General features: G+C 42.9%; 1 protein-coding gene and 1 long non-coding RNA gene across 2 annotated transcripts in view; one reads left to right on the top strand and one right to left on the bottom strand.

Annotated features, from left to right (window-relative positions):
• The window catches only part of LOC137563077 (uncharacterized), a 38624-nt gene extending 30597 nt beyond the window's left edge, over window positions 1-8027 (top strand). The window contains exon 3 of the long non-coding RNA XR_011030240.1: window positions 7919-8027. This is a non-coding gene — a long non-coding RNA (uncharacterized lncRNA). The remainder of the gene's footprint in view (window positions 1-7918) is intronic.
• ADAMTS7 (ADAM metallopeptidase with thrombospondin type 1 motif 7) overlaps window positions 1-21385 on the bottom strand; it is a 160947-nt gene that overhangs the window by 69961 nt on the left and 69601 nt on the right. Inside the window, exons 9-11 of the mRNA XM_068275075.1 lie at window positions 14617-14761; window positions 13447-13539; window positions 12376-12521 (exon numbers count right to left, since the gene is read on the bottom strand). Of these exons, the coding sequence (XP_068131176.1) occupies window positions 12376-12521; window positions 13447-13539; window positions 14617-14761 (384 nt within the window). The remainder of the gene's footprint in view (window positions 1-12375; window positions 12522-13446; window positions 13540-14616; window positions 14762-21385) is intronic.

Here is a 21385-nt window from a genome sequence, read left to right as displayed (position 1 = left end):
GCCATATAATGTTGAGACAATGCAACAATCAATCTTTCTCTCAGGTTGATTGGGGAGTAGTGATAATTTTACCGCCTTGCATCACCTGATCAGATTTCAGGAGAAAACTCCTGCTAACTTTATACTGACTGAAGTACAAAGCTGTGCTGCTGTCCATCTCCCACCATTGCTCTTCCAGTGCAAGCAATAAAACTGATCATCTTTTCCAATCAATGTTTCATTGATAATTAATTCAAAATCATTTGACTGAGGCCTAATTTTTATGCAACTTTGGTCCAACTTGATGCTTATTGAATAAAAAGCCTCAACAATTACAAATCACATAGCATATGGTCTGCATTGACTGACCTTAAAGACTGAGGCCTCATTCACAGTGGGACATTGCGGAGCTGTGTTATAAACTCTTATAATGCAGCTTACGGCACTGCAATGCTAATCCTATGGGACTTTCACAGTGCAATGTCGCATTGTAACGTGTAGTGTTATGGTAACACACTGCTTGCAGTGCGTTACCTCTAAATGCCCGTTACCGGGTACAGGAAAGCATAATTTTCATTGCCTGTATGCTTTACTGTACCTATTATATGAGATGGTAATGCAGCATTAATGGGTTTTTTTTTGCATTGCGTTGTCATGCTGCGTTGTGACTTTAACCTCTTGAGGACCGCAATGTTAAACTCCCCTAAAGAGCAGGCCATTTTTCACTGAACTGGCCATTGCAGCTTTAAGGGCTCGCTGCAGGGCCGCACAACTCAGCACACAAGTGATTCCCACCTCCTTTTCTCCCCACCAACAGAGCCTTCTGTTGGTGGGATCTGATCACCCCCCAGATGTTTATTTATAATCAATATTTTTATTATTCATTTTTAAATAAATGTCTGGTTTTTTTTATCCCTCTCTCTCCCTCCCTTCCCCTGTCAGCCTATCACAGCGGATCGCTTTTCTGCCTCTGGAGGGGACAGCTGAGTGACACGGCTGTCCCCTGTACAGCGCTGCCTTAGATCGCAGCGCTGTATTGAGTAAATGATGGCGTTTTCACCATCTAACAGTTTCCGAGCTGCGATCGCCGCTTGGAGACTGAAGGCGGAGATGTGCGCGCATCAGCATGCGCGATCTCCTGCAAGACTAGCCCCAAGGACTTTACGCCAATCGGCATTAGACGGTTCTGGGGCTGCTACTGCAGCCACGCCCAATGGCATGACGCGGTGGGCAAGCAGTTAACGTTGCATTACAACGCAACGTCCCACTGTGAATGAGGCCTGAAGCTTTATTTATAAAACCCCTCAACAGAAAGGAACAAAACTCTACCCCTTTCCCGCTTTCAGGCTGGGCCTGGTCGAGGCAGAGGCAAGAGAGGCTCCAGCCTCAGGGAGAAGTGTAGTAGGAGGCGCACAACTCACTCAGCTTTTATTCCTCTATTGTGTTTGAAGCAGAGAGAAATAAGAAAAGGAGATACATGGCAGCGACTGCAAGCCAGATCACTAGAGGTGAAGGGGTTGGGGGACCTGGGGTGCTTCTTAGTCTAATAGCAATCAGTGTGTGGCGGCTGGGGGTGGGAGAGAAGGAGGGGCGCACTTTGGTGTCTCAGCCTTGGGCGCTGGAGGACCTTGTCCCGGCTCTGCTTTCAGGCACATATGTAAGTGGACAAATAGCGTACTTATAGAAGTTACTGATCCTCTAAGCACAAATATCATTAAATATTCCTACATAACTTAAAGAAAGTAAGACCAAGATGGGAGTAACTGAATCTATTCATCCTTTACATTTCAATTAAATGCAAAAAGGGACTATTATACTTAGCAGTTGCTTTACTACAAGAAAAGTATGACTGAAAATGGTAAGATGAAAGAAAAGACGTGAAAGAAAATATTATTTTACTGAAAAAGCAACCAAAGTAATAAGTGTGGAAAAACATGTGAAAAGAATTTAAAGAACTACCACAGACAGGTTAAGCCACTAATAAGTTAAACAGTCAGACTACATTGATTTAAAGGGTTAGCCCCTGAACAACCCACATTTCAGATGTGGAGAGATGTCAGCAACATAAATATCCCAATACCACCAGGGACTCTGACAGTGAGATCTTCCCAGTCCCACAACCTGCCATAGCCACAACAATACACTCAACAGACTGGGGATTTTCCTATATTAATCAAAAATGTATACAAATGATTGCTTTCTTTTCTTCACTGGAAACATCAGTTAGTGTTTCTAAAGGGTACTGGCAAAATGTTACATAGTTACATGGTTATTTGGGTTGAAAAAAGTGAAGTTCAACCAGTAAATAAGATACAACCCCAGCCTACACCCTCACATATCCCTGTTGATCCAGAAGAAGGCGAAAAACCCTTACAAGGCATGTCCAATTAGCCCCAAAAGGGAAAAAAATCATTCCTGACTCCAAATAGAAATCAGATAAAGTCCCTGGATCAACATCACCGGAATTACCTGGTAATTATAACCATAGATGTCTTCCAACGCAAGGAAAGCAGCAATTGCCCCGTTAAACACACATATAGAATTTGCCATAACTACTTCCTGTGGCTATACAGTCCGCATTTTAATCACTCTTACCGTAAAGAGCCTTTTCCTAAATACATGGCTAAAACTTTTTCCTCCTTGCGCAGATCATGTCCTCTTGTCCTTTGCACAAGCCTAGGGGGAAAAAAGCTCATCCGCCAAGTTTTTATATTGCCCTCTTATGTATTTATACATGTTAACTAGATCTCCTGTAAGGCATCTTTTGCTCATCATCGTTGTTGCTCATCATCACTCAGTTTTGAAAGATGCAATCACATTAATTTCGACATTAATTGGACATTGGGATTTAAAATATGATTTTCAAGTTAGGACTATGGCAGCTTAGTGCTTGTGTGAGCTTCCTCCATGTGCCCAAGTCTTCTCTCACAGCCATGAAATTCATACAGATAGAGAGATTAATTAGATTTTACTCAGACTTATGCTGGGAATACATAGCTCAATTTTGAGCCATTTTGAGCCATTTAGATAATTTCCAACATCTCCAATCTCACGCCCAATAGTTTCCGCTCGATTCCGGGTTGAAGTGAATGGAAAAAGATTTTAAAAAATGAGCAGAAGATAAGAGAATTGACTGCGGGATCGATCGGCGAATCGATCAAGCGGGAGAATCGAGTGGCAAAATCGAGCCGTGTATGCCCAGTATAAGACTCATTTTGAGCCTCGTTGAGAGACAGAATGATGAGAAGTAAGGATGGAATCAAAAAGTTAGCAACATAATTTGCTGTAATCATTAATGAGACATATAACTGGGCATGTGGAAAGATTTTGCTGTACATGTAAATCTACCTTATCTAGGAAATGAAAGTGGCAGCTAGCAAATAAAAGCTACTAGCCATTAGTCAACTGGCATTAGTGGTGTTAATCAGATGCCTGCTATTTTATCAATGGCTATAGGCTTTGATTTGCTACCTTCCACTTTTTCTTTAACCTCCCTGGCGATACAATAAAATCGCCAGGGAGGCGGCGCAGCACTTTAAAAATTCTTTAATCATGTAGCTAGCCTAGCGCTAGCTACATGATAACCGCTGTAAAGCGGCAACCCTCCACCCCCTCCGATCGCCTCCGGCGATCAGAGCAAACAGGAAATCCCGTTCAGAACGGGATTTCCTGTTTGGCTTCCCCCGTCGCCATGGCGACGATCGGGATGACGACATCCACGTCATGGCGTCTGGGGGAGTCCCGATCCACCCCTTAGCGCAGCCTAGCGGGGATTGGCCAGGCGGCACATGGGGTCTCGGGGGGGGGGGGCGCCAAAGCGGCGGGTAGCTGCTAATCGGCGCGGAGCGGCGGCGATCGGCTTGTACACGTAGCTAGCAAAGTGCTAGCTGCGTGTAACAAAGCAAATAGTGTGGAAATCGGCCCACCAGGGGCTGAAAAATCCTCCGCGCCGGCTTACCCCGAGCTCAGCTCAGGATTGTCGCCCAGGAGGTTAAAGGCACGGGAGATTTGTACATTAAAATCTTCACCCATCTTCTCTAATAAGCCAAAGGACAAATTTCCACAATTAGATCGCCCTTCACACCTTCCCTATTGACTGGGCTGGAAGTGGGATTCTCTCTGTCACTGTAATGCAGAAAGTAGTGGCTGAGTTCTGACAATGCTGACATTGGCTAAGGTAAGGAATTATAAAAACAAACGGGCAGGTTTTCCTGATCTAACTTGTCTGATCACCTCCCTCACGAAGCACTTGGCGGACTGTGCCTGCCTGACACCCACAGATCTGAGTTCAATGCCCAGTTCCGATGAAAATGCCTGGATCAAATTACTGCTATTTCACATGTGTGGGTACTTTTCAAATATCTCACAGTACTCCAAGCATTGCTATTTATGCTATGAAGATGGGAGGTTCAGACACTACAGCCACAGGCTTCTTACAAGAGACACAATAGCGATTGAAGAAAGTTTTATAACCTGTCCCATTGCCTTTCCACCTCTTACTTGTTTATGAAGTAACCACAGACGTGAGATCACTACCCAGTATATCCAGAACTGATGATTGCCTTCCAATATCTGCAGGCAACATTCCTCTGATGTAATTATTTAGTCTCACTGTTAGTAAAGAAAGGAGTTACCTGTTTATGTCTGGGAAAGTAAGAGATGCAGGAACGCATCTGTTGTTAGCATTAAGCAGTGCAGCTGATGGCGGCTTTTTGCCAACATCTGCTTTTTCCCTGTTATCTTGAACAGCTTCAGGGCTGGAAATATCCAGTCCAGCAATTCAGATAATATGAGACACCTTTCACACCTGCAAAGCCTCATAAATTGTTCAAAATGGCGTCACTGCCTTCAGTCCATCATTCAACCAATCTGACTGAGCTAATAAACCAATGACGGTCTCATTGGTTTGTTTGTCAGAATGGTGATTATTTAGTACATGACATATACAACCAGTGACATTTCACAAAGTCCTTCTGTGACATCCAGAGATTTTTTTATGTATATATTCATTTATTTTATTGTCATAAGCTAGTTTCACACTAGGGTGTTTTATTGCATTGCGTTGTAATTTACACATAGTGCAACCGAAAACAATATTTGTGGTGGCTTCTGATGTAATGCCGGCAAAGAAGCAACTGACCAATGTGCACCTTCAGTGATTGATATTGTACTCATTAACGTGTGAGATTCTAGCAACGCACTGCATATTCTGCATCGCAGCACAACTGATGAGGTGTGACTTTGAATTGAACTTCGTTACAATGGGCAAAAACTGTGTCCACTACAACACAACGTGTCAGTGTGGAAGTACAATACAAGTACAATTGACTCCTGAGGAAGGGCAACGCCCGAAACATGTAGTGTGTATCTTGCACTTTTGTCTGCTCCAATACAGTTGTATGCTGAACCTTTGGTGTGCTGTCTCCATTCTTGAATTGGAAGTACAATTCAGACTTTCCATCCCGCTCTCTATGCTTCTTCAGCAATGACCAGCCCATCTTGCACCTAGCAGTAGCTTAACTACAAATCATGCGGCCTCCCAGCAAAACTTTGATGCAGCCTCCTTAATGTTCACACCCTTTCTCTTGCCTCCCCTTGGTGACTTTCACAACCTGGGGCCCATCTTATAAGGCTTATAAAACAAATGTGGCCATTGAGATCTTCACATCTATGACATGTAGCTACAAAAATACTTGATCTGGAGTACCGGAGGGAGGGTGGCTTAGTAGTTGGGGCCCCCCACACACCTCCGGGCCCCCCTGCAGTCACAGGAAATGCTCCCCTGTAGTAACGCCCCTGGCAAGTAGCATAGAGACCTGGATGGGCAAGCTGGATGCCACGGGGGTGAAGTTTAGGGTGCCAGAGCTTCTGTGCCTACAGGCTCCTGAGATGTAATACATGTTATAATAAGCACAGTGTCCATTGCGGTACAAACTCATTATAATGCGTACGATACACACACAGTGTGAATCCGACCACCCTAAGTGTTTGAACTGATCACATTCATCTCCTTCAGTCACTCCTCATGAGATAAGAATAATGCGAACAGCGCTTAATAAATATTCATTATCTGCAGAAAAGAGGTTTGGCAAGGTGGGACTTGTTTTGTATGCTTGTTAACAATAATTGCATTTATATGTTAGAATACTGCTATCAGATAGAATTCTGCTATCAGCCTGCCATTCTCGCCCACCATGCCTTGCTGTTAAGCTCTTATTATGATGGTCAGTATAAAATTTCACAGACAGTAATAATTATTCAAGCATGGGACAGCCAGAGGTGAGGGAGCATTCATGTTCTGTCATGCTTAAATAGTATACTGTTTATCTAAACAATATGGCTGTTCCTGCGGGCAGGCGAGAGGCATACAAGCATGTAGTAAGAATTGAATGACACATTAGATAATACAAATCAAAGCTGATCAAAATGTACTCCAAGTCAAAACTGAATACCCTAATGTATACTATGTCATGCTACAGCATAAATACAATAGTGTGTAATAATATATCTCTAGATATACAGGAATGGGATGTTAGAGGCTACATGATGATATAAACGTGTATGTACAGCGCAAAACGTATTAATATCCAGACTGGCAGAAGTAGAGTGAACGATCTGCTGTGTCTGCCGGGCGGAAGTGACGCAGCACGAAGGAGCCGGCGGGTGGAAGCGCTCGGAGCATTGCCGTGATACCACACACGGAGTACAGTGTGGTGTAAGTGAACGGGGCAGCGAGGAGTTTGGTTCTATTTGGGACAAAGATCCTCTCTGGTGGATACAAGGACACGCGAGTCGTTACTTTTGATGGTGGAGAAGGTGGACTATAATACTATTGCAGAGATAAAGTAATAGTATTACTATATGAGAATATCGCTAATCCTTTTGTTAATTCATTGCTTTTTATCATTTTTTAATATATATTTTATATTTTTTATATTTTAAGCAAAATGTTTTTGTGAGACACTGAAGGGCCCTTCAAAACGGGTGTGTATGTGGAGTGTGGATGAATGAGTGGAATCTTTGGGGATTATAATTCTTTGTGAAGTTTAATGTGATACAGTGTGGTTTTTGAATAAAACTAGAGCTATCTGAGCGTGTGTTGGAAAATTTTGTATAATGTTTACTATATTCCCGGCAAGGTACAGACAAGACAGAAGCTGCCACTTCCATGTCTGGATATTAATACGTTTTGCGCTGTACATACACGTTTATATCATCATGTCGCCTCTAACATCCCATTCCTGTATATCTAGAGATATATTATTACACACTACTGTATTTATGCTGTAGCATGACATAGTATACATTAGGGCATTCAGTTTTGACTTGGAGTACATTTTGATCAGCTTTGATTTGTATTATCTAATGTGTCATTCAATTCTTACTACATGCTTGTATGCCTCTCGCCTGCCCGCAGGAACAGCCATATTGTTTAGATATACAGTATACTATTTAAGCATGACAGAACATGAATGCTCCCTCACCTCTGGCTGTCCCATGCTTGAATAATTATTACTGTCTGTGAAATTTTTATCCTAGCACTTATTGTTTTCCCTCTTGATCTAGGAGCGCCAAAACGATTCCTCTGGCAACTCTGCAAATATTTGCTATGTCAGAATCCCACTGAAGTCTCCTAGAACGCTTTCCAAGTGATAGATTGTTTTCCTTTATGTGAAAAACACCCTCATGAATGAAGTTAAACAGAGAACAATGCAAATAACAGGCTTCCTTTCAAAGGGCTTCCAGTCTGAGTTGCAGAAAAAGATAAATGCTTCTATACCACATGTGGTTAAGCTATTGATCTGTGTGCATGATTTGCTATAATACAGTATATCTTTTAAAGGATATTGTTCCTACTCTGGTAGTTTAAAGGATTATTAGATATCAGGGCACAACAAATCACAAAATCGGACCTGATGCAATTTTCTTTTTTTTTTAGGGCCGGTTCAGACGGACGCCTGGGGGCGGTAAACGCATTGTTTCCGACAGATGACAAAGGAGACTGGTGGTTCCATTCATATGAATAAAAGTGATTGTCTCCAAAATAATAGCAGCATTTCCCATCGTTTATGTAAAAGCCGTGGTAGATCGCATCGGCTCTTCCTATCCTGGACGCTACCTGCAGCATCCAGGATTGGCTACGGTTGCTGGCTCCGTGTCCCCAAGTGGGAACCTGAAGCGAGAAGTATATGTAGGCTGCCATATTTATTTCCTTTTAAACAATGCCAGTTGCCTGGCTGTCCCACTGATCTAGAAAAGAACTGGCACATCACTTCTAATTGGTACATTTAAATAAGTTATTAAGGAAAGGGAGGTGCTAAAGGGGGTGTGGCCAGAAAAACAGCAAAAAACAATTAACCCTTTGCACACTCGCATGCAAATGTTCAAACAATTGCATTCACAGATTCACTCATCCAGGCACCACTGTTATTCCTACAGCTAAGTTAAAAGCCAGGATTATAGTTCACAAAAGAATGCTGAGTGGATCTGTCAGAAACAGTCTTATCAGCCTGCCGACAGCGCGTACACACGTGCTACTGTTGGCAGAACGTCCGCCCAGTGGGAGGGTCTGACGGAGCCGTCGTTTGCTAGAGTATGGCGTGTGTACGCGCCTTAAGTCTCAAAATGTGTGAGGACCACCTCTGCCCTTGAGGACTGGAGTTTGACACCTGTGCTCTAGTGGGTCAAAGCCCTTAAGATCAGACAGACAGACCAATCTTCTCTGTTTTTTTTTTTTTATAAGTTTTTTTCTTTACACAACACAATAACTTGCATCAGCCACATTATTCATGCCTGTTCAATCAACACAGCAATACATAAAGAGAAACTGCTATAAATCAGTGGGGGTAACTAAGGAGCTTGGGGCCCCAGTGCGAGTCTGACATGGGGCCATCAAGCACTCTATAGATATGGACTCCAGGACAAATTCACACTGCAATCGCATATCCTTCTATTTGTACTACTGCAATGTGGCTGCGATTGCGCTGCAATTTGTAGGGTACGAGCGCAAACGCACTAAAATTGTGCAGGCTGGAAATTGTCATTCATTACATGATAATCGCGGTGCTGTTGCAATCGGCAAAACCGTCCCAATCTGATCTTTGGATCTGTAGTGGAAAAGGGCCCTTAATGATTACCATTATTCAAAGCAGATACAGAGGTGATCATTATCAGCATAGCAGCAATGAAAATCTATAAAGATGGATGAAGGAGGCCCCTCTTAGTGGGCCCCTCTGGTCCAGGTGCCCCGGTGCAGTTGCATCCTCTGCATCCCCTATTACTACATAGAAATACTGTAGAATGTATTTCTGATTGTTTTCTATGCTATTTATCTATTAATCTCTCGAGGATTCCACTAGAGTACTGAAAAACTGTTTGCAAAGAATTGCTGCCCTCTGCTCATCACTGCAGCAGACTTGGGAACTGAAGCACAGACCCCTGATCTCCCCCAGGGACTGGAGACATCTCAGTTTTGAGTGGACTGTACTTCTGACTGATATTCTGGCAAAACTACAGCTACTGAAAGAGTTTCATATTCTCATTTGATAACATTCCAAGATAAAAGTAATAGAGCACAGCTGAAAGGAGTGTGCTTGGCAGAAGAGGCTAGTTACACATAACTGTTACATATGTCTGGACACAGCCTGTGCTTGGCACACACACTGGAGGCTGAAGCTAAAGGGAGGAGAGGTTGTTCCACAAGCTGACTAGTCTTCACATAGAAAATAGTCATTCAGTACGTTTGTTATAAGTAATGTAAATTATGCCAATACCACTATAGGTACTTGCATTTTTCCATTCTGTATTGGACACAAGGGCATAGCAATAGGCATGGAGCCAGGGAAGGTGTGTGTGGGGCGTGGTATAGGGGGAATACTTCACAGTCCTTTCCAATGTCTGAGTCCCTCCACCCTGTGAGCACCAGATACTTGGAAGGCAGTGAGTACACACAGGTGCTGAGCCTGCAGGGAAGCTTTGTACACTGTGATTGAATAGTATGGCATTACTCCCCTACAGGAAGTGACTTCACCGGTCACAGGAGACATGATATCTAAAGGTACTCATACAACGCTCAATGTGTTAAAAGATTACACAGATTGAATACAAACATCAAATCTAATGAACATGTATTGATGCTATGGCATTTTCAAGCTATAGGATCAGAAATGTCAGTTCTATGAGCTGTAGTGGTGTGAGATTGAGGCTCTGAATAACTTTGTACTGAAATCTTACAACAACAGCGGTAGAACAGGTAGAATATCAATATCTGGAGCGGGGGGGGGGGGGGGGGGGGGAGGGGAAGGGCTGAGGAGGGCCAGTCTACAAATTTAACGTTTGTATAATTACTCATCTGTGGCTATGCACATGTAGTCATTAGAACAACGGTGCAGAAAGCAGACAGCCCTTATCATCAGTCTCTGCGGACCTGCTGCCCCCTACAGTCTACCTCCCTGAATCAGGTCATTTAGGTCGCTTCATGGTAGATTCGGCCCTGATAACGACATTGAATCAAACCAAAATCTATTATCTCCTGAAAACGAACGTTTAGAAGATTTCAGTTTGTACTGGCTTTTCTGCTATTTAGAAGGAAGCAATGTGCAAGCATAGTTGGCATCAGCTTATCATGGAGAAGCAACATGCAGAGTCAACAGCGTCCTATTCTAATGTCCTACAGACCTACACCATCCAAGACTACAATACAAAAGTGTGGTCTGTTTCCCAGTAGATGCAATTAGGCTAGCCACCCCATGTAGTTGATACATGTCTGGGGAGCTCTAGAACTGACATCATTTTTCCCAGCAGTCATTACAATGTGGTCTTTCTCTCTGGGGTTATTCATTACTGTTACATTATTAAGACTGGAACAGAAGCAAGACGCCAGCGCTTAATATTTACTGTTTTGTTTCTTGACTTTTTATGGTTTCGGCTCTTGAAGTTGATCACAAATATGTGTAATTTCTCAAGAGAAGGCTAAACAAAGCAGCAATCTACTGTTACTACAGTATTTTCCCTTATACTGTTTCCTAATATTGCATACCTACTAATACATTTTTATGACTTGTCCCTACAGGATGTGACATATAGCTACCAATAGACTTGCATTAGGTGAGAGGAACACTCAGCAATGTCACTTCTCAAAGCACTACCAGTGTTCAGTCACTTAATGAATTCTGTTAGAATCGCAGCACAGATTATACAAACATGTTGTCTATACAGGGTCGTCACTACCAAATAGGCAAAGGGAACAATCACCCCAGGGCCCCAGAGCCTTTAGGGGCCCTCACGGTGTCTCCCTCTGCAGAGTCTTTGGCATAAGTGTCTCACCTTTGATGGTGCCAAGTTGGGAGGTGATGGGAGGGGGGGGTCTGGCAGCAGTCGGCTCAGGGGCCCAGGAGAAGAATTTGACTGCAACAAAGGGGTGTCTCTTGAGGACCCCTGGGTTAATTTTGCCCTGGGGCCCCATTGTTATTAGAATTGGCCCTGTGTCTATATGTTGCTGTAACACATCACAGCATCTAGAGAGATGGTGGGAGATTTTGTCACTGCAGCAGAGACAGCTGTATTAGTAGGACATACTGTATCTCTTACCGGTGGCAATGGCTCGCCTACCTCTGTCTTGAATCCAAGGCAGGACATATAAGGTTACAGAACAGTAAGAAAAATATAAACTACATCTTATTTAGTAAATGTGGACTGGATTTTTTAAAGATTCTTTGCTTTTACAAGGCAAATTTTGTAACCATCATCTGGGCCAGGGTGGGGGAATGGAAGGGGGTTGACATATCAGTGTTTTCCAGTTTTAGTGAAGGAAGCTAATGCAGCATAGCAAGCCTTAGCTTTAGGCCCAAATGTGCTGACTGGTGTCAAGTGTGACCAAGCTGGTTGCATAAAAGTCTACTGAGGACTCAGAAAACCATAAAAAATCCACCGAGTCATAAAAGCTCATCATTGTCCTCTCATAGATTACGCTGCAGTTGTGGATACACATACCCTAAAGGCCCATACCTACGTGATTTTTCTGATGACCAGCGATTTTTTTGAGCGAGGAGCGATTGTTTTCACATTCTCGCAACGTGGGTACAGATGCACAATTATATGTATGACGTTTGTCGACATGCGGCCATAACGTCCATCACGGTGGATCGGAGCTTTAAGATCTACGACGACTCCCGTGCAAAGTACTGTGATTATTTGAACTCTCGTTCTTGCCCGTTGTGTGCTGCCACATGACATCGCGTGTACCCACGAGCAGGAAGATGGATCAGGGAATGCCCGTCGTCGGGGGACGTTGCTGTGATCAGTCTTCCCACGTTGTTAGGTGAGTATTCAGCATTACAATTTATGGCTGGACACTTTCAGGTAATTATAGTATTGATATGAAATGCATATACATACATGGGATTGCTGCAATGGCGTTCTGCACTCTGAATCCCGGCTCCGCAGCTACGAGTACACGCCGACCAGGAACTCCAAGAGCCCCACGACCCATCCACTGCAGAAGGACGATGGCCAACAGGCACACAGTCACCACCAAAACACCACTGCAAAGCAAGCACACCATGTTACCATCCACTAAACTGGAATATTAGCTTACCAACACCAAACCCTAACCAAAGTATAAACATTTCTTTTTCTGAGTCTTCTATTCACTGGAAGCTTTGTTCGTGGAGATCCTAATCCTGGTACTGAGCATGGGATGATAACTACTACAGTATATGAATTTTGGTGATTGATTTCAAATAACTAAAATGTATATACAACTGTTATTGTTTTGTTTTATTTAAATTCCCTAATACTCAGTTTCCCTGGAGTTGAGGAGTTCTAAAATATTTAAATATGTTAAGCAAAGATGAAACTGGCAGTGTAAATAGTGCTGAGGATGCCTGCAATGGATATCCAGCTTTGTGTAGACTTCTGAATAAAACAGTGAGATAATTATAAAGTCATGGGTGCTAAGCATACCAGACAGTCCTGTTTGTAAACCAAATACTGTTGTCATGGTCACATGGAATACTGTTGTCATGGTCATGAGGAATACTGTTGCCATGGTCACAAGGAGTGCTGTTGTCATGATCACAAGAACAGGAATTTGAAATAGAAATCTTTTGCTCTAAATAATAAAAAAAGATGGCTATGAATTGAGAACCCATTTTTATTTGTTTGCTACAATTTGTAAAAGCCACAGCAGTATTATAAAATAAACTCTTCTTATATCTGCAAGTACAGGAGACTATGGTGCAATTCAAATAATTCGTATTCTTATAAAGACAAAACTTTGGCTTTTATCTATGAGATGTATGGCCATTTCCCTCTCTTTCTCTCAGGTTTGTACTGTTTATACTGGTGAGTGACCTCTATCCCTTATGTCTTTGAAAAGTACTGTAGCTGCTAATGGTACTTTCACAGGTGTGTACACATTACTAAGCCCTCTATTTTATATTGTGTGCATTGTTCTGCAGGACATACCTTGTTTTCACCACAGGTGGTTCCATCTACAGCAGCATCGAGCTTTGAATGGCAAGTGCTTCCAACCGAGCACCACAGCGAGTTACATACGTTCTGTAATTTAACAAGAGGAGATAGCAATATTTTAAAAGCTGGAGAATGGATCAAGCCTATGCATTAAGGTGGCCACTAACGATCCAATTTCTTGTGAAAAATCATTTGAGCAATCAAAAAAAATTTAATCAGAAGAGAAATCGTTCACTACTTCATCAACGAACCAATCTTTGCTTCCTATCTATCACAATCAACAAGAAAATCAGAAATTTTCATTTGACGGAAATCCAATCAGACGACTATTTTTATAATCGTTTGTAATCGATTGTGCCCATCAACATCAACAATTTACAACCAATCCAATCAGAATTTCGGTTCGCTCAAACGATTTTTCACTAGAAATTGGACCGTTAGTGGCCACCTTTAGGCAGACTACCTCAGATACTGTGCTTTATCAGTGACCTTTTCCACTGAACGCAATCCAATCAGAGACACTAAACACATGTAATTTGCGAATCGCATCTGCACCCATTTTAAAATAAAACCCGCAAATGGCCATTTCCATGCTGTGTTGTGATTTTATGGAAACGCAAAAGCATCTTTGTACGATTCTGATTTGCTGAATGTTAAAGATACAAACGCGTGATTGCATTGCGATTCTCAGTGGAAAAGAGTCCTCAGGAACACCCAGGGCACTGCTGCCATGAGTTTATCCCACAGACGTTCAGGGATACCTGCACTTGCACGAGATTTACAAATTACCTGTACACAAAGTTCTTTCCACCTAATGACTGGCTGACAATAATCTAGTGTGTCTAAATAGCTTTGGAAAGACCTAATCGTTTTTGAAACTATTTGAGTTTATCACCTTTCAAACATAAATAGCTGATTATATACAGTAAGAAACTACTGCAAAGCATTTATGATTCTAAGCAATGCACATATCATGGCGATACTAGAACTCATATAAACCTTTGCTAGTATTATTAGACATCTTTATTACATTAGTAAGTATTAGGCTCTACGCCATTTCCACTGCCTGATACAGTAATAGCAAAGTAATACATATATCTTCCTTTGCTGTCCTGCAGATGTGAAAATGTATCACTGTGTCTGAAGGACTGATTAGACACTCACATCAATGTCCTGGCAGAAGGTGGAAGCTGATCCATACTGCAGGCGGCACTGGTGTCCTACATCATACAGAACCCCCGGGGGAACGGAGGGGAAGTCAAGTAGTTCCTTGCTGGGCATATCATCCAAGCATAGGCCCCAACCACGACTGTAAAATAATATTCAAAAAAACATGAAACAGTGTCATAATAAATGGACAAAGACGAAAATCCCTAAATGAAAGTACATAACACTGAGGGCCCGTTTCCACTAGCGCGAATTTGTTGTTGAACTTGTCAGGATTTGTTTGCGTTTTTCTGTGCAGAAAAAAATCTGCATGGCAGAGCCATCAGAATTCGCATACCGCTATGCGACTCGCATACATGTATTTAATAGGAAATTCGCATGTGGTTTTGGTATGCGAATTTTCATGCGAATTCGCATCCGATTTCACATGGAACCAATAGAACAGCACACAGGCACTGACATGGTTAAATTCGCATACATAGTAATCCATGCGAAATCAGATGCGAATTCGCATGAAAATTCTCATACAACCGCATGCGAATTCGCATCCACATACGATTTCGTTAATGCGGATTCCGCGACGAATCCGCAACGCACAAGTGGAAACGTGCCCTGAAAGTCAAAGGATAATTATGATATGCAAATTTCAACATTTCATGGCTACTAAATAGGAGGCACCTTGAAATGAAATTTTTTTTTTTAGATGAATGGGTACTTTGACTGCAATGGACAGTGTATACTCTATTATATTGTTCTTTGCTGACACTTGAGAAAGGACTTTTATTTTGAAACTATTCTAAGATACTTTAACATTTTGGTAACATAACACAACACTTTTTACAAAACAGTTGCTGGATCTAATTAAATCAATTGTACATAATAATTGGAGAACCAGTACTTTAGTTATCAGTTTAAAGTGAACCTCCGGACTAAAAATCTACTCAGCAGAACTGAAAAGGCTTGGTGTTTCTTTAACAGGTTCACAGCATCAGAACTTTGTTTTTCTTACCAAAGCATCATTTTTAGCTGCATTTTTAGCTAAGCTCCACCCATCAAAGAAAATTGCCTGGGCTTTTTTTCCCTGATGCTGTGTAAAGCATGATGGGATTTTCTATGTTGTTATTCACATTGCCTAGCAACTGGGAGGGGTGAGCAGCACACAGGACAGTTGGAACTGTGTCTCATGCTACCTTTTTCAACCAAAAAGATGGCTGCCCTCATGAAATCAAACATTTGCCTGTTCTTTTAAAACAAGGTGGGTAAGAGATTATATTACCTATCTATTTTAATGAACATAACTAATGTAACTTAATGACAGTATGTCTGTTTAGGCTGAAGTTCCTCTTTAAGGAAAAACTTTGGAGTAAAGGTTTGTTGGCCAACCCAGGAGACACAAACAGTATGTTTTCAAAACTACCAAAGTTTCTTCATTAGGCATGATACCAAACTTGTTAAAGAAACGACGTTTCGAAAGCTTGCAATCTACAGAGTGAGCCAAGAACTGGTATAACCTGTACACCAGAGTTCTTGATGTAATAGAAAGCTATTGGATTTTGTCTTATCCTGGCCTTATTAAAAGCTGTACAATACTATTTTTGTGACTGGAGTTACACATTATAGAGTAACGGTAACGAGATATATCAGTAAATTATTCTGGATACCCACTTGTATGGTAATTGTCCTGGTTTCAGCATCAGAAACACTTCCTATAACTATATATTCTAGAATATTGGGGTGTAGCCCCACCCCCTCCCAGTGAAATTTAGCCTAGGCTGATTAGTCATGTGGAATTCTCCCCTCCAGAGCATTCTGGGAGACCAGGTATATTTTGTACTGGTTTCAGAACTCTCAGTAACCAAACATTCTGCAGGGCTGCACCTGACAGAGCTAAAGATGTTGCCACCTGTGTTAAATTTCAAAATTTAAATCAGGGTGAGGAAAGATTTTACAATGGACAAACACTAACTAAATAATTTAAAAAATAAATATTGTAAAAATAAATAAATAAATTGTATTAATTACTTTATTTTCACTGCAGATGCTCTTTAAAACCTGAAGCAAAAATAAACGTATGATATAATGAGCTGTTTGTGTAGTACAACTAAGAAATACAGTTGAAGTACAGGCAGAGTACTGTAACTTCAGTTGTTATCTATGCAAAAGAGCTTCTCTGAGCTCTCCGACCCACTGGGTCAGATACAGTCCTGTTTTCTAAAGCACTTAAACAGCAAAGAAACAGTGAGAGACAACTTGAGATAAGGTTTTACTGCAGGAAAGTTCAGAGGGTCGTTATTTCTGCTTTGTTTTATAGTTTAAAACACAGAGTGTGGTTTTAAAACTGCAACTGTGACAGATTGATGCATTGTTATAAAAAAAAGCTATATAACTGAAAATAAAAATATGAGACTCTTATTTGCTACTAATGTTCTAGTCATTATTCGTACTACACATACAAATCATTATATCATAAGTAGTTTTTTTCTTCAGTATTGCCCGATAACTAGAATGGACACAGGTTTACAGACATACCGACACAAGTGGGGATTGAAGCATCTAGGCACCCATGTGAGGTTCACTAAAAATCTACAATGCACTATAACGGAATTCATGTATACCGTCGGGGGGAGGTAGCCAACAGGTAATTTTTTACAGTAGCTCCACCCCCTTGTACCAAAGATACACAGCAGCAGCAGATAAGAAATCTGAGTTTCAAAGAGGCAATAGTGTATAAGTTAAAACATAATTTTTTATGTATGGTGTAAAAAATAAAATAAAATCACACATCACATCTCTTTTGAATATATTTACAATTATGTATATGTAAAAGTGTCCAAGCAAATTCAAGTAATCTTAACCATGTTTATAAATGATGTGAAATCCTTGTGTGTATAATATGTGGTTATCCCTATCAGGGGGACAAGAAACAGTCCTGTGGAAACATAGGAGAGAACAAAAATGAGCAGACAGCATGTCTGAATGGACCCAGATGCCGCCACTGAGCTGCTGGCATCTAACTGCTGGCATGGCAACGACTATCTCAAGGTTCATGCTGCAGAGTGCCCCTGCCACCACACCTGCGTACATGGCTGGTAAGCAGTAACGAGATAAGCTGTATTTGCTTATTACATATGTACACTGTATAGCTGTGCTGTGCACAGGGCCAGATTGTAGTCTCTGGTCTAGAAACACCCCCACTGAAGGGACAGTTTTTTCCAGGACAGCTCCTGTGACTGCAGGGGGCCCAGAGCTGTAAGGGGTCCCAACTGCTACTTCAATCCCTCCGATAAAGGGGTCCATCCTTCAGATCAGGTGTTTTTGTGGCCACACTTGTTATGGGTGTTATGGGTAATGAAGATTACGATGTCCAGGCTGTGGGGGTCACGAGTGGTTGTCAAGGGAGAGGGTGTGAACATTGTGGGGCTCCATCAAATTCTTTCTGGAGGGGGGGGGGGGCACAATGTATAGTTACACCCCTATTCCAGGAGCTCCCATCATGTCACTGCTACATCCAACCCCATGCTACTATCAGTGCTATCACTGTCCCTGCATCTTCAGTACATGTATCACTCATAGCTTCTGCACTGCTCAGGCTACCTATCCAGATCAAAGCTTGCTGTTGGTACACACAACCCATTTCCTTTATTGTCACCCTATCACTGTCCAGTCGGCCAGCTGCTTGGGGTAGCTTCGGATGTGGCATGTATTGATGTATTGATGAGCGGAGAGTAAGGTGATTTTTTTTATGCCCTATCCTGAGATGTGAATTAAGATCTGGGAGTACCTTATCAGAATCAGAATCAGAATCACTTTATTTCGCCAAGTACAACAGTGAGTTGTACCCGGAATTATTTTTGGCACAATCAGGGTCGGTGATGGTACAGTAAACATATGTTATGCATTACACAAGTTAATAAAACAATACAGTAGACACACATTAAGCATTCCTCAGAGCATACCTTACATAGAACACATTGCACATAGAACACATTGACAAGAGAAAGACAAGAAAGACCAGAGGGGTCTGTCCAAAAGCTATGTCGAGTGGAGCTGCCAGCCACAATCAGAGCGGCGCTCTCTGCCCTGCAGCCCTCCAGACCCCCCACATATAGTGAGAGATAGACATAGAGACCCTTCGTCCCCATGGTTGTTAAACAGTCGACATGGTCATTAACAGTCCCAGCCCCACAGCTCCCGAAGCAGATTTGCAAAAATTAGCCCCTGGCCTGCGCCCCCCCATCCCCCCCAGCAGATGATCCGAAGGGGGCTGATGATGAATGTGATTGTCCGCTGCTATGCTTCCCTACAGCCCCCCTGACCCAGCAGATGTGTCCCGGCAGGGTGACAGCGGCAGCCTGGACCACCTGTTTGCGGCTCCCAGACCCGTTACCTGTTTTGGAGGCAGTGGCGGCTCCCGCGGTAGGCTCAGCAGCGGCTGCCTCCTCCATGGCTGCCCAAGCGGAGCGGCTCCCACTGGGGAGTGGAGTATGGAGGGGAGGCGATCCAAAACGAGCAGCCCCTCGTGGTCGCTGGCGCCTGGCCTGCCGGTGTCGCTGGCAGCGGCGGTGGCTCGCTGGAGGGAGGAGCAGGAGCGGCGTGCACAGGGTCCGCGGCCAGCCACGTGGGTCAGACCGAGCGGCTTCCCATGACCGGCTTCAGGTGTTCGAATCCCGGCCTGCCTGTGTCCCAGTTGTGGTAGCTGGGCGTCCTGGTTTTCTGGCAGCGGCGGCTGCTGCTGGAGAGAGGGGCAGGAGATGGGCATCATGGGGATCCGCGGCCAGCCACGTGGGTGGCGGCCCTATCTTAAAACGAGCGGCTGCTCGTGACTGCTGGAGCCTGGCATGCCTGTGTCCCCCGGTGGAGAGGAATCCATCCTCCGTGCAGCGGGCTCCCATCCTCCCCTGTATCTGTCCTCCTCTGCGCCTGGCCTGCCGGTGTCGCTGGCAGCGGCGGTGGCTCGCTGGAGGGAGGAGCAGGAGCGGCGTGCACAGGGTCCGCGGCCAGCCACGTGGGTGGCGGCCCGATCTCAGACCGAGCGGCTTCCCGTGACCGGCTTCAGGTGTTCGGCTCCCGGCCTGCCTGTGTCCCAGTCGTGGTAGCTGGGCGTCCTGGTTTGCTGGCAGCGGCGGCTGCTGCTGGAGAGAGGGGCAGGAGATGGGCATCATGGGGATCCGCGGCCAGCCACGTGGGTGGCGGCCCTATCTTAAAACGAGCGGCTGCTCGTGACTGCTGGCGCCTGGCATGCCTGTGTCCCCTGGTGGAGAGGGATCCATCCCGCCCAGAAAGACGAGTGGATAACGGGGGAGAAGGGCAGTAGAAGAAAAAGAGCCGGAGCCCTGTGTGCCGCGGCGTCTTGCTACAGCGCCATCTTGGATCGTATATTATTACCTTATTGCCTTACCTTATTGCTGCTCTTATGTAATGGCAAGCCTTGTAGACATGCTTCTGGTGATTGAAAACCTTAAATTGTGCCAAAGACTCAATATTCTTCTCCACCCTAACTTTCATTTTAATTTGGTGCAGTTAAAAAGGGTTTGTGACCTCTTTTGGGGTAATTACTACTAATGGCTGCACACACTTTAAAGAGAATCTGTACTGTCCGATTTGTACAGTAACAAACATACCAATCAAGTCACTGTGATCTCCTGGATTCCTCTTTGCCGTTTCCGCCACTCCCTGCCACCGTCTGACTTTTAATTGCCAGTTTTAGGAAGTGTTTACAAACAAAAAACATGCCCGCTAACCAGGAAGTGATGTTTGTGTGTGTGTGTGTGTGTGTGTGTGTGTGTGTGTATATATATATATATATATATATATATATATATATATATATATATATATATATATATATATATATATATATATATATATATATATGAATAATATTTAGTAAGTAAGGTTTTTAAGTAGTGAGATATCTGTACTCCAGTCTGGGACTCTCACAGATTCTCAGCATGTGACAGGCAGCTCCCTCCCCCCTCAGCCTCACAAACTGCATCACAGACAAGCTGAAACTGAGAGCAGAGACGCTGTCTATGAGGAATAAACAAGGCACACAGGAGTGAGCCAAGAGGGGACATGCCTAACTTGTATTCATTACAACAGAGGCAGCTCATTCTTCCCTGGGTCGACAAAGCTTGACAAAGAAAAGAAGATTAGATATATTACAGATATAGTGCAACTAGAAAAGGCTGCAGTAATCCAGACCACATTAGAACAGGTATAGGAACTTATAGGATAGACGAAATAAGGCTGAACATTTTGTTACAGAGTCTCATTAAACTTAGGTCAGTGAGCAAGCAACCAAACTTTTTATACAGTATCTCCTCTACCTTGTAACAATAATGTAGAATAGCAAAATAAAAAAGTATAGGGGTTTTCAAGAGGCAAAATATATGTTAAAACATGATTTTTAAACTATAATGTAAGATCACATCATATGAGAATTCTAAGACATACTGGCCCATATGCAATTATTTTTTTCACCTAAGTTATCTCCTAGGAGATAAATTTAATCTTCTCTGTAAACTAAATTTTTGGCATTTTACAACTGAAAAAGTACCAAAAAGTTGGTGAAGAGGTACTAAAAAAATATTTTGAGCATTTTCTTGCTTGCTGGTGGTTTAAATAGCATTTTATGACAGTGTATGAAAATATCACCTAGGAGAAAACTCTGGAGAAAAAGTTAATTGCATATGGGCCACTGACATCAACAATTGCAGTTAACGGTAAAAAAGTAGCACCTGACACGTGTTTTGCAGCTGAAACT

This window comes from Hyperolius riggenbachi, chromosome 3, assembly GCF_040937935.1.
Source record: "Hyperolius riggenbachi isolate aHypRig1 chromosome 3, aHypRig1.pri, whole genome shotgun sequence".
Classification (NCBI taxonomy): Eukaryota; Metazoa; Chordata; class Amphibia; order Anura; family Hyperoliidae; genus Hyperolius; species Hyperolius riggenbachi.
The sequence above is the reverse complement of the archived record's forward strand: the minus strand, read 5'-3'. Positions and strand labels throughout refer to the sequence as shown.